Genomic DNA, 13815 nt, shown 5'->3' with positions numbered 1-13815 from the left:
TTTGCGATTGTAGCAAGTTTTGATCATTATAAGCCTTCAAAATTTGTCAAGCTAGCTAGTGCTTGTAATTGTAAGGCCTTGTGAAAAATTTTAGGCATCTTAGATTTTTCATCTTTTCTATACACCCTTTCAAAATGCACTAGATCATGTTCATATGAAGTGATTGTAGGATCACTAGTTATTATTGATGACAATATATTCACATATGCTTGATTCCAGCCTGCTACAATTCAAGATTTTTCTGTGTCACAAATTCATACTTCGAGTTTAATTTAAAGCTATAATAACCTCTTCCTTTTATAATAACTATATTCTTTGACATATAATATATATATACTTTAATTTTTCTTTTTTGAACGGCAGAGAGATATAATATATACTTTGTGCTTATATATAATTAAGAAAAATGCATGCAATTAAATTATAGGGATGGTGTGGAATCTCATAGACGTGGGTTTTGCGAACAATCCGGCGACCCTTTTGCTGTTTTCTTCTAGTCTCTTCATCTGTTTCCTATAATAATTTTCTCATGCACTGACAGCTAACAATCCCTAAATTAATTTCATTTAATTCTTTTGCCCAGAAAACCCCCATATACATATATATATATATATATATATATATATGACCACAACACCACATGCCTCCCCATAACTCACAAATTCAAGTCAAACTCTCATCTAAATAATGGCACTTACTAAAGAAAGAAACCCTAATGATCACTCTTCGCACATGCCTGGCTTAGTCCATCAATCCTACAAATTCTACGGAACACCGAACACCGAATTCGAAGAGACTGAAAGCCCAGAAAAGAAAGGAACATTTGCGGGAAGTTCGTCGAACTCTTCTTCACTTTCTAGCCCGGGGAGCGCTACAAATTCGGGCGGGCTTCTTTACCGAACCCCTACAAGTCACCTACAACAGTTACAGCATGAAGAAGGCCATTCGGTTATAAGCTTCAAGCCGGGCTACTATGATCATAATTTCATGCATGGTGGAAGTGGTTCATGTTTTCTTAACTTTGAAGAGAATGATGAACAGCCATATTCAAGTAGTCTGATCCCTGATCAGCTCATGAATCTTGGGTCTGGTTCGTTTGATAGCATGCGCTTGCTCGAAAATATGAATAGCCTTCGAAGCGGTAGTATCAAAGAAAATCATGATGAACTAGACACATTTGCATGGCCAAATCCTTCATCTTCTGATAACTATCTTGGAACGCAAGAACCATCTTTGCATAAGCGAGTTCATTCGGTAAGTTCATAATATTATTAATTTATATCCAAGATTCCATTAAAAGCATAAGTTTGAAAGAAATGCCAACCTAATTCAGGGAGAGAGTGAGCAAGCATTCAAGAAACAATGTACCACCAACTCAGCAACAAAAAAGAGTAAGCAAAAGCCGGCTCAACCCAAAGACCCGCAAAGTATTGCAGCCAAGGTAATTAAATCATATTTCTTTTGTCTTAAGAAATTATAACAGTATACAAACACTCCGACACTTGGTTACTTGAACTCAAAGCAAAGTCATATAAAAAATAAATACAAGTGTTGCTTTGTAACAGAATCGAAGGGAACGAATCAGCGAGCGGCTAAAAGTTCTTCAGGATCTCGTCCCAAATGGTTCCAAGGTAATTTTTCGACAACTTATGACCTCAATTATCATTTTCAACAATACTTTATGCAACTGATTTTTCACTTCAGGTTGATTTGGTTACCATGTTAGAGAAAGCAATTAGTTATGTCAAGTTCCTGCAGCTACAGGTGAAGGTAAGGAAACCAATTCAATAATATATACTGCAGACTGATTAATTTTCTGAACCTTTGGTCATGCATTTACTAAAAGTCATTTTTATATTATGTCTGAAGGTGTTGGCAACAGATGAGTTCTGGCCAGTGCAAGGTGGAAAGCCACCTGAGCTTTCACAAGTGAAAGATGCCATTGATGCTATACTTTCATCTACCCAAAGAGACAGAAGTTCAAGCTCCAAATAATCGATCCAACGCCTAATAATTTGGTGATATATGGACACTGAAAAGATGTTTTAAAATTATTTCTTGTTTGTAATAACATGTAACTTATGTTATGCCTTTAAATCAAAACTCTTGCCATCGATAGTATCTTATAATAGAAAGATTTTTACATTTTTACATTAGGCTTAGATCTAACACCACTCCGAGTTCATTTGATCATTTATTTGGAAGTAATAATCAAAGTGTTTATTAATATAATATTTGACTTTTTCTTTATTCATGTACCCTTTAAGTGTGCCATTTGCTTATGTTTGAATCATAGAAATGGGCATGGTTGTAAAAATCTCAGGCATCAATTAATTCCAGTTAATCTCGGTTAATGCTAGTTTTCATTCTACGTTGACCGACTAGCAATTATTACAACACTAATAAAGAGACTTAAGTTAATCATATCTTTTACATATTTACATTAAATCGAAATACTTATATCCTAATTAAGTCCCAACTAAATAACTAGCAAATTAAAATGTCACTTTGGATCTCTTTGATATTTATTTGGCATAAACTAATATATCGAGTACGGTTGACTTTAACAAAACTGATTAGGTGATCTGAAAAATAAACACATTCCATTCAAAAGTTCAATATGGCTTAATTATCTTATCTTATTTATTTATCTTTTAACTTTATAAAACAATAAAAAAATCATAACTCAAAATGTAATAATAATAAAAAAATAAAAACACAAAAATGTTTCCACCGTCTTCATTGTTCTTAAAAAACACACACAATATTGGGGGGGGGGGGGGGGGGGATCATTGCGTCATTTTGTTTATTATTGTGTTTTGTGTTTATTTTCGTCATTGATTGTGTTTTTTTCCTTAATATTATATTATATTACTCAGCATTGTGTTATATTTTGTTCAACATTGTGATATGTTTTGCGATCTATTGTGTCTTTTTTAGTTATAATTGTGTCTTTTGTTCATTTTCGTCATTGTGTCTATTTCTGGGCATTGTGTATTGTTTGCCGTTTTTGTTTTAACGGGAATGATTAGAGCTGTCACTTTTACCCGAAACCCAAAACCCAACCCGAAATAACCTGTATCCGAACCGGAACTAACCTGAACCCGAGAAAAGCTAACCTGAACCCGAACCGAAGTAATTCAGGTTGGTTCTTGGGTCCAAATTCTAGGTTTCGGGTCAACCCGAATAAACTTTTAGTTTTTAAAACCACATATATTTTAAGTATTATAGGCTAAGCCTTAGTCGTCGACATTATCGAAATTTTGTCTCATTTCAGCAATTATGAATCGAATATTTATTGCTTATTAATGTTTCACTTTATGACTAAAACAACTATAATCCGACACCCTAATCACGGCATACTGATGATTATGTTGGTCTTGTTTACTATGGCTGAACTTTATTAAATTTTACTTTTTTTAGGATGCTTTATCGGTTTATTTTTGTTTTGTTATTGGTTTATTTACATTACACATAAAGAAGAATATGTTACATTTAAATTTAGCAATATAGTTTTTTTTCTATTTTTCTAGGATATTCGAAACCAGATTAACCCAACCCGAAAAAACCCAAACCCGAAGAAACCTTGACAGATTTGGGTTGAGTTTTGGCTCTGGAATTAAAACTTTGAAACCCGAAGAACCCGACCCGAAGAACCAGAAACCGAAAAATTAACTGAAGAACACCCCTAGGAATGATGGGGGAAACATTTTAGTTTTTAAAATTTTTCCGATTTCTATTTATATTTTGAGTTATGATCTTTTATTATTAATCTTTGAATTTTTTTGAATTGTTTTTTGTGTGCGTTCACAATATTTCTCATACTTTTCATTTTTGTATCGCTTTTATTTTAACTTTTCCCTTTATTTAAAGCGGGATCAATATAGAGTAGGAAAAACACAATAAATGCCCATGAGCATCTTTAGCGTATTATGAAAAACGCCTGATTACCTTCAAAAACCTTTTTTTTATAAACACTCTCTATCCTATAAATATCGTTATACCTTCCGCATTATAATTACCAAATTTTGTGTTCACGAATCCTGTTAGATCCGTAGAAAACATTACTATAGAGGGGAGGAGGGGTAGAGGACGACCGAAATTGACTTGGGATGAGAGGATTAGGCATGATTTGATAAACCTAAACCTCTCCGAGGACATGGTTGAGGATAGGAATTCGTGGAGAAGTAGAATTAAAGTTAAGGATTTTTAGAGAGAATTGAATACCTTTGGGCTTAGACTTAACTTATTTAGGTCACATACCATAATGATATTTCCCTTACATATTTTATTATTATTATTATTAGCTTTTATATTGCGGTTAAACTGTGACCTTATTATTAATATTATTATAATTAGTAGTAGTTTTTATATAACTGTTAAACTTTGATTTCCTTTTTTTGTTTCATACACATGTTTTTAGAGCCGATGGTCTTTCTGGAAGCCACCTCTTTATTCCTTTGGATAGAGGTACGGTGTGCCTACATCCCACCCTCCCCAGACCCTACCTATAGCTCTGCTGTCGGTGGGATTTTACTGGGTATGATTGATTGATTGATTGATATACTTTTCATAGTTAATTTTACAAACGGTTCTTGTGGTTTGTTATATTGCATCCAGCACAGAAATGAGATCGGTATTGTATTCGCATTTGTACTTGTATCCTAAACTATCCGTACCAAAAACAAGTATAACTGGGTACCGAGTATCGTACTGAATTTTATGGTACGGATGCGAGTACCGGTATTTATGGGTACTTTCAGTATGGTGCCCATTTTGATACCACTTTTCTTTTTATCTCCGCTGAACTTGGCAACGCACTGGTACGAGCAACAAATAAACTGAATCAATCTAGGTACCGATACAGGTACCCATACGAAACTGGTACCACATGGCTATGTTGGTGCGGGTATCGATACGGTGTGACATTCAATAAATTATAATACCCAACGGTAACCCCTTGAAGCCTTGAACCGGTGCGCGATGGCTACCAACAAGTACCGCTTGAAGCCTTGAACCGCTTGAAGATGACACACACGAGTTGAGTGTTTGAACACCCTAATAAATATCTCCACATTTTCCAAACGCATAACGAGTACAAAAATACCCGAAAACGTACTCGTAAGTACCGAATACCAAAACCCTAAAATCTTGGTACCGATATCCATACCGAATAGACGAGTACATGTATGGGTATAAGTAGGGGTACATATATATACCGAACAAGTACGGGTATTCAGGAAAAAAATCTCATCTCTAATCCAAAATTATAGTAATATCAAATAACTACAAGAAATTGAAGCTTTGGAGACGCCGACATTAGTGGCGGCAACGACATTAGCGGTGACATGGTGGGGCGTTGCCGCTATGGGCGTTGCTAAATCTCCTGATCCGTGTGAATCTACATATTTTGTTCATGGCCTTATAAGATATAGATCCAACGGCCTTCACCCTCTTCCTATAAATCTACAACCTGCTGCCGGTTGAAACTTACATCTCCATCTTCACTCTCTTCCTCTAAACCTCAACGGACCGCCACACCTGCACTCTCAATCGTCACTATTAAGAACGCCTCCTGCCACCGTGAACCGCCACTTCAAGACAGTCACCCACCACCATCAAGACCGTCAAGATTCAAGCTCCGTCAAGACCTTCAAGATCCAAGCTTCGTCAAGACTTGCAACTTTAGCCAACTCTTAAGCCACTGTTAACCACTATTGAAGTTTTATGTAGAAATCGTGTAAATTAGTCGATTTGATAAGAAATTAAACTTGTTTAGTATCATTTTCGAGTTCAACTTGATTAATAAATGTATTTTGTTGCGTTAAAAATGTGGGGATCTGCCTCGTGCAAACTTCCCGGCAAAGTCTCCAGCGACATATTAGCGGTGAGTCTGTTCATTAGCGGCGATGGTTTAGGTAGTAGCCGCGACATGCTGTCGATAATACCTTTAGGCGGCAACAAACGCGGGTATTAGTGCTACTACTGTCGCCGCTAAAGCTCATATTCTTTATAGTGAATAGCACCTAATTTGTGAATAGTAGCCGGCAATCAAAATTTTCATTAAATAAGATTTTTACTAATAATTTGCGTCCTTAACGATTCCTTTTTTTTTTATAATTACGTAGTATATGTTTGAAGGGTCAACTGTGATATTTGTCAAATTTTCAATTTATAAATTATTGTATTCGTTGGATATACCCGATTGTATTCGGATTCCACATTTAATAAAATAAACATATTACTGTTTTTATTTCCTGCCTTTGGTTTATTTTGAACTATCAAACGTTTGCAAACAACACACCTACCTTAAGTTTGTACCATGTTTGATCATCCAACAAATAGACCAAGGGCCTAGCTATAAATTATTTAAATCTTTCTTCTTCCTCCCTTGCTCCCTCTTGTCGACGATAGATATCCCCCCCCCCCCGATTTATTGCATGAAATTAGCCAGATATCACACGAATGGATATCATCAAATCGTTAATTTATTTAAAACCCATTTAAAACGTCATTTATCTTGGAATATGACGGCTAATCAATTCAAATATTCGATCTTATCGAACCACGGTTAATTCGACCTTGTTACACTATATATACACGCCTATCACGCAATAAAACGAAGGGGCATTTACATATTTCCCCTTCCTAAACTTTGAAATTACATATTTCCCCAAACCATGCTTAAAGAGCATTGTACATTTTGCATTAAAAATTTGTATTTTGGGAAAATATGTAATTTCAAAGGGTTAGGAATGGGAAATATGTAAAAATCCCTAAAACGAAACCACACAATGCTCACAACAGCGCTAACCTATCCCCTAAGTCAATTTCACCCCCTGAAACAGTTTAAAACCAATATTGCGTTCGTGTTCTTGGCCGAAACCCTAACCCGATGTTCACTTTTAATTCGGACCATTCTCAGGTAATTGAATTATGGTTCTTGATTGTAATAGAACAAGGATCAAAATTCCTAAGTCAATTTCTATTGACAAAGAGCAATTGATCCTCAGTTGGGATTGAAATCAAGTTAGGGTTTTATAAAGCTTGGGGTTTTTAACACAATCTATTTATCAATTTATGTTTCCATCGTGTAATCAAGTTAAGACATTGGCCTGGTGGCTAACGTATGTTTTGTTAAAGCTGTGAACCGGCCTAGGGAGCGGGTTCGAGTCCCTAAGGCCCGGTTTTTGATTTTTTTAGTTATTTATTTATTTTTTTTAAATTTTAAATGCATTAAAAATCTCTTATTATATAAAAAAATAAAATAATAATAATTGTTAATATCATAATAAAAACACAATCTTTTCCTACTCGTATAACGAACCGGATATTATTAAATGTTCAAACTAAAGTTTTGTTTAACTTTCCCAAAAATATATTATTTAAAAGTAATAATAATTAAACTTATAATATTTTAATTATATTCTTACTTAAAACCTATCAATCCCAAATCCGTTATGTCATATTTCTTTACTCGTTTATACTTGTTAGATTATTTATATTGTTTACTAGATTTTATTCCCCGTATTATGGGGGTTGTTTTACATCATTCGTTTTTAATATATATATATATGTATATATATATATATATATATATATAGGCTAAGTATAAAATGAAAACCCACTTAAGTTGTGAAAACTCTAAAAACTCATTCTTAACCACATGTTTTTAATTAATGTTTAAATCTTGTGGTCCACAATTAAAGTGAATAAAAAATGTAAATATAAATATAACTTTTTCTTTCTCCTGAAACATATATAAAAATTAGTAAAAAAATGTTAAAAAATAGCAAAACATTTTGTTTTCGATGTTTCGATGCTTTGTATTAAATGTTACAACATATATTACATGTAACAAAAAAAAACGATGTTACATAGGGTTTTCACAACTCAAGTGGGTTTTCATTTTAACCTTACCCTATATATATATATATATATAGAGAGAGAGAGAGAGAGAGAGAGTAAGGTTATAATAAAAAGTTGATATTTTCTAAGAAGTGTAGGAATTGATTAGGACCATTGGATTAAATAAAACATACAGGGATAGGATGGTCCATATTTTTTTTTATTTTTTTTAGGAATTAAAAACAATATTTATTATCTTCCTATTTTCAAGATATGTTTAATTATATATATAAACCAAAATACCAATATAAAAGAGAGAGAAACCCATTTTCTTGAACATGTGTAGCAGGTGCACGCCGTATCACGCCGGCCGTATCACGCCGCCGTATCACGTCGCCGTATCAGCCTTCCACCGTCGTATCATTCCATCCGCCTTCCACGACCCCGCCTTCCACCGCAGTATCACGCCGGCCGGCGGCCTGACTCCATACTACATACCTCCATTGTAGTCTCTCACAATCTTAAGTCCTTCAACTCCGGCCCTCTACATTCCGTCTAATCTTTCACTATTTCCGTTGTTAGATTATTAGATACAGGCTTGTTTCAAAGATTTGTTTGAGCTATATATTTCCAAATCTGTTACTGCCTTTTCTAATGTTCAAGATTTTTTTATAAAAATTTTTCGGATATTCGTTTCACTATCGGAACGGATATCCGAAATTTTAATTTCGGATACGGATTCGGACAGTGAAATTGACTATCCGAAACCTTCGGATATCCGAAACTCCGGATATCCGAATTTGAACACTCCTAGTGATAGGCGGTGAATACTCCGGTGATGATGGTTGCCGGAGGTCGGTGGCGGCTGGTGATGTGGAGTTGGGTGGTGACAATGGTGGTTGGTTTTGATGGATGAGAGAGAGAGAGTGTGTGTGTGCGTGTGTTTTTTTTATCTTTTATGGGTATATATATAATTGTGTTTTTGTTCATGGTGTTCTTGATGTTGTGTTCTACATATGGATTAATATTTGGTGTTGTGTTTGAAAACACATTGTAATATAGATTACGATGTGTTTTTGGTGTTAAAATTTAATTTTGTTTCCAAATATAATATAACCCACTGGAGGAATATGCACTTAGAGTGTTATAAAACAAGAATTAAAAAAAAAACACACCGCCTACAAAACACACTTTCCATCTGGACCATCAGATAATCAAAGCTAATGCACCAGATTACTTCTTACACTTTTTATACACACTCCACTTCTTATTATAACTCCACCCTATATATATATATAGGGAGATGATCAAGAGAAAACTCATATTTAGAGAGAAAACTTAAAAACTTCTAAAGAATTATTTTGAATTAAAAATAAAAAAAAATATTTTCAATTTCTGTTTTTGCCATTATTCTTATATTTTCTTACCCTTTGCTGGAAAAAAAATAAAACAAATAAATAAAAAAATCCGTTGTAATGCACATACGTATTACTGTGCGATACCGTTGTATTACACATATGTATTACTATGTATTTTTGAGTTTAATAGTGTTTAATTGCATATATTCAATATTTGTGTATTGTATATGTGTAGTAATGTTGTATTATATGGAAAAAAAATAATAATAAAATAAAAGTCGATGTGCACATGTGCGTTAATGTTGTATTACACATACATACTAATGTGTATTCGATGTGTGTATTAGTCTTATATTGCATATATATACAATAGTGTGTATCAAATATGTGCAATACACACTATTACACATGCGCACTATACTGACAAGGTTACCGACAAGGTGTTTTTTTTTGAACCAATAACAACATATAAGAATAATGGAAAAAAAAACTTCAAATTAAAAAAAAAATAAAATATTTTTAGGTGTTTTTAAGTTTTCTCTTTAAAATGAGTTTTCACTAGATCCCACCCCTATATGTATATATATATATATTAATTTTATTTATTTTAAGGAAGTTAATAATTAATATACTTGAAGTTTGATGATAAAATGGTTTCACAAATAAATGATACGTTATAATCCGTTTTAAAAGTTATCTGGGTTTGGTGATACCCATTACCCGTTTATTTTCTTCATTATAAAATTGTTTCTTAATTATAAATAATATCATTTTTTAAATAAAATAGGATATTAATGTTTAGTATATCCCTGTTTTATAGGATTTTCATATCAAATATTTGATGCGATTAATTTTTAATATAATGAGATGTTATAACCTGTTTAGGAGCTATCTGAGTTTGTTGAGAACTTTACCCATGAATTCTGGTCAAATGCGTGAGAAACCTTCAATAAAATAGGATATTAATTTTTAGTATATCCCTATTTTATAGGATTTTCATATCAAATATTTTATTAGATTAATTTTTAATATAATGAGATGTTATAACCCGTTTAAGAGCAATCTGGATTTGGTGAAACCTTATCTGTGAATTCTGGTCAAATACGTAAGAAACCTTCATTTACAAATAAAGCATTTGATGATGAAAGGGTTTCATAAATAAATGATATGTTATAATATGTTTAAAAGCTATCTGGATTTGGTGACCATAACTCACTTATGTTTTTTACTATAAAATTGTTTATTAATTATAAATAATATCTTTTTATTTTTGAATTGGATATTAAATTTTAGTATATCCCTATTTTATAGGATGCTCATATCAAATAATTGCTAAGATTAATTTTTAATTTAATGAGATGTTATAACCCGTTTAAGAGCTTTCTGGTTTTAGTAAGACCCATACCCATGAATTTGGGTTAAATCAATGAGAGGTCTATTTTAAAAATCAAGCAATCTGGTGGCTTCCATTAAAGGAAGGAGCGACCACATTGCGACACGTAGGATTTTAGGGGTTTCGTTTATATATATTATAGATAAATTTAATTATAGGCAAAAATAGTCGGAATCCTCGTGGAACTAACCAACTCGCTTAAATATTTTTCTTGTTAAGATTTATATTTTATGGTGAGTAAATCACATCCCCATTTTAATTTTTATGTTTTGGGGACAACATGTATTGTATAAACTCAATAATAATATTTCACAGCCTCAAATGCAATTCCATTATATGCGTTACGTGAATTGCTCAATTATTTTTTAACATGTAAAGTGCTTATTTGTTAAACGTATATTGTTGGTGGCCTTATCCCCATCCTCGTTAGTAAGATCTTACACCATCTTAGTAGGTTGACCTAGTGTCATGATGAACGTATTATTATTGTATGTGATTGCAGCAATTTTATTGTTGTGGTTATGTTTCCACGTAGGAATTATTTTTATTTATTATATATATTAAATTTGTTTTGCTCACCATCTATGTGTTGACTAAATTATTTTCATACGTGTTGTATTTATTATTATGAGATAAATGAAGATGAAGCAAGTAGTTGGATACCTTCAGGTTATCAAGAAAACAAACAATATTTATTTGAATTTGTTTATTTTGGATAATGTTTGATTTGAATTTTGTGATTCACATTGGTTGCTTGAATTTAAATAATTAGATAATGTCACTTAAAAATTTATAGTGTCTTACGTGCTACTATGAAATCAGTTGTGCCCCGGCATTTCTGCTGTAGGTTTAGGTGTGACGGATTTGTATCAGAACTGAATGGTATAAGATAGGTGGTTAGAAAAAATGACCTAGTAGCATGCTTAGGTCCCATACGCGCTTATGTGCTACGCGGCCTAATTGTTTATTATATTTGATTGTCTTAGTTTACTAAATTAATTATTTAAATTTAAAATAATTGATGCACACATACATAACTCGAGGTTTATCTTCATGCTCAAAATTCTTTTCACGCTTTAGATATTATTTATTTTGGGAAATTCGTTAAGAATCCCCTTGATTTTTATTTTCCATTCTTCCTTAAAGTAGGGGAAGGTGTGACGGGTTTTTGAAGTAACTGGAAGGATGAGAATACTATGAACGGACCCTGACAAAACTATTCCGAGAATCAAAGAAAATACACTATTTCTTTCCTAGGGGTTTAAATCTGAACATAGTTTTCAAAATTATAGGCCAAAGAAAAAATGTATCACATACTTAAAAGCTTTAAGTAGTCAAGTGATTATCTTGAATAAAGATAACTATATCCCTCGTTTATAACAGAATTCAGGGTGATACGTGGCTAAACTCGGTTTTCTCATTATCGTTTTGTTGAATGAACGAGTAAAGTAAAGGGGTGGTTCATGAAAAATCCAACCAGTAATTTTCAATTATTTTAAATTTTATTTGTTAATTGAAACAAGAAAATCCATGGTGGTTCATGGATGTTTCAATTATCCGATAAAATTTCAAAATTTTTTATTTCTATCATATTTTATTTAAGAATGTTTTAATTTTTTAAATCCTTAACCTCAATCATAATCACAATCACAACCTTAAAATAATGACCAGACATGAATTATTTTATTTAATTTTCATAGCAACCTCATGAATTTCCTCATCTCATAAAATTTTCAAATTTTGCGTTCATATAATGTCTTTCAGTCGCTATGTACTCTCCGCAAAGGAACAAGAGGAACTCAAAAAAGAAAATAGCCTCATACTTTGCCAAGGAGATGGCTACAAGCTCCCCAAACTCATTAGTCAATTGCAACCCATCAATGCTTCCACCACAACCGCAAACCCGGTTGCTTGTTCCTACAAGCAAGTCACCTATGCTAACACTTCCATGTTTATTGGGGATAAGGATGCTACTATCCTCCTCCGATGGTTTAAGCACATGGAAAGCGTTTTCCTCCACTACCAATGTCCCGAGGACAAGAAAACCACATATGCTTCAAGTGTTTTTGAAATGTGAGCACTTACTTGGTGGAACAATGAGAAACACTCCCGTGGAGCCGAAGTCGCCATGGCTATGCCGTGGGACAATCTCAAGGATATCATACTCAAGGATTTTTGCCCGAAACATAAAATACCAAGATTGGAAGCCGAGTTTTGGATGGTTAAACAAGAAAGTGGTGATAGTGATACTTACAACAACTGTTTCCACAAGCTTAGTCTGTTGGTTCCTCATTTGGTAAGACCCCTTATCCCGAGCCATTGATAAGTGCATAGCCGGGTTGCCCATGCAAATCCAAGACTCCGTCTTGTGTAACAACCTGTAAAACCTTCATGTTGCCATATTTCTTGCTGCTACTCTAACCAAAAACCACGTTAAGGCTGAGACCTTGATGAGGAAGGATGCCAAGAAATTGAACCCGCAAAAAGATGCCAAGACTGAATCTTCCCAATAACCATGTTAACCACTACTCCATTCTATGACGGATCTTGAACATCTAGAATGCCCGAAATTCACGAGAGCCAAAAATATTTTTTCCCCTACACCATGTTTCGGGTCAGCAATCCGGTTCTGGTCGGGTCAATAAAAACTATATTCAATCATTCAAATCAAATACCAATTCAATTATTTAAATTTAAATTCAATCATTCAAATTATAGTTCTTACACAAAAAGAAATCAATATTTTAAACAACAAAAACAAGATGCAAGGAGAAGGATGAGTACCTGAAAAAGATTCACAACTCAACCCAACGACCTTTAAGCTCTTTGAACTCATCAACTACAGATGTTGAATCAAAACTTTCAGTAAGTTCTTTTTCAATGTAAATCACCAAGGTATTCGCGAGATTTTCATCAACTTTTCTTTTGAAAAAAGAGTCGATTCTTTTCAACTTTACCATGATTTAACCTAACACATAAACACAACAAATATTTAACAAATTAACCTAACATAGTAAAATTTATGAGTTATGACATATCAACACACTCAACGAGTCAACGTATCCCTCAATTTATCCTATAAATCCAAACCCTAACCTACAAAATTGGGAAAAAAAGTAAAAACAAATGGTGAAATGCAATTGTGAACCTGGTCTGCTAAATTCTTCAATTGTAAAACGTCTATGCTGATTGTCGAGTGCCTCCTCAAAGCCAAAC

At 33.3% G+C, this 13815-nt stretch overlaps 1 protein-coding gene across 1 annotated transcript; it reads left to right on the top strand.

Moving 5' to 3' along the window:
* Positions 1-641: 641 nt before the first annotated feature.
* On the top strand, positions 642-2169 carry LOC143568189 (transcription factor RHD6-like). Its single transcript, XM_077054402.1, has 5 exons — positions 642-1254; positions 1334-1441; positions 1566-1631; positions 1705-1770; positions 1870-2169. The coding sequence occupies exons 1-5, from the start codon at positions 688-690 to the stop codon at positions 1993-1995; spliced, it is 933 nt and encodes a 310-aa protein (XP_076910517.1). The 5' UTR covers positions 642-687; the 3' UTR covers positions 1996-2169.
* Positions 2170-13815: the final 11646 nt, after the last annotated feature.

Source organism: Bidens hawaiensis, unplaced genomic scaffold, assembly GCF_021521415.1.
Source record: "Bidens hawaiensis isolate Kalapana, Puna unplaced genomic scaffold, B.hawaiensis_p1.1 tig00023827_1, whole genome shotgun sequence".
Classification (NCBI taxonomy): domain Eukaryota; kingdom Viridiplantae; phylum Streptophyta; class Magnoliopsida; order Asterales; family Asteraceae; genus Bidens; species Bidens hawaiensis.
Note: the sequence above shows the minus strand (reverse complement) of the source record. Positions and strands in the feature narration are given on the sequence as shown.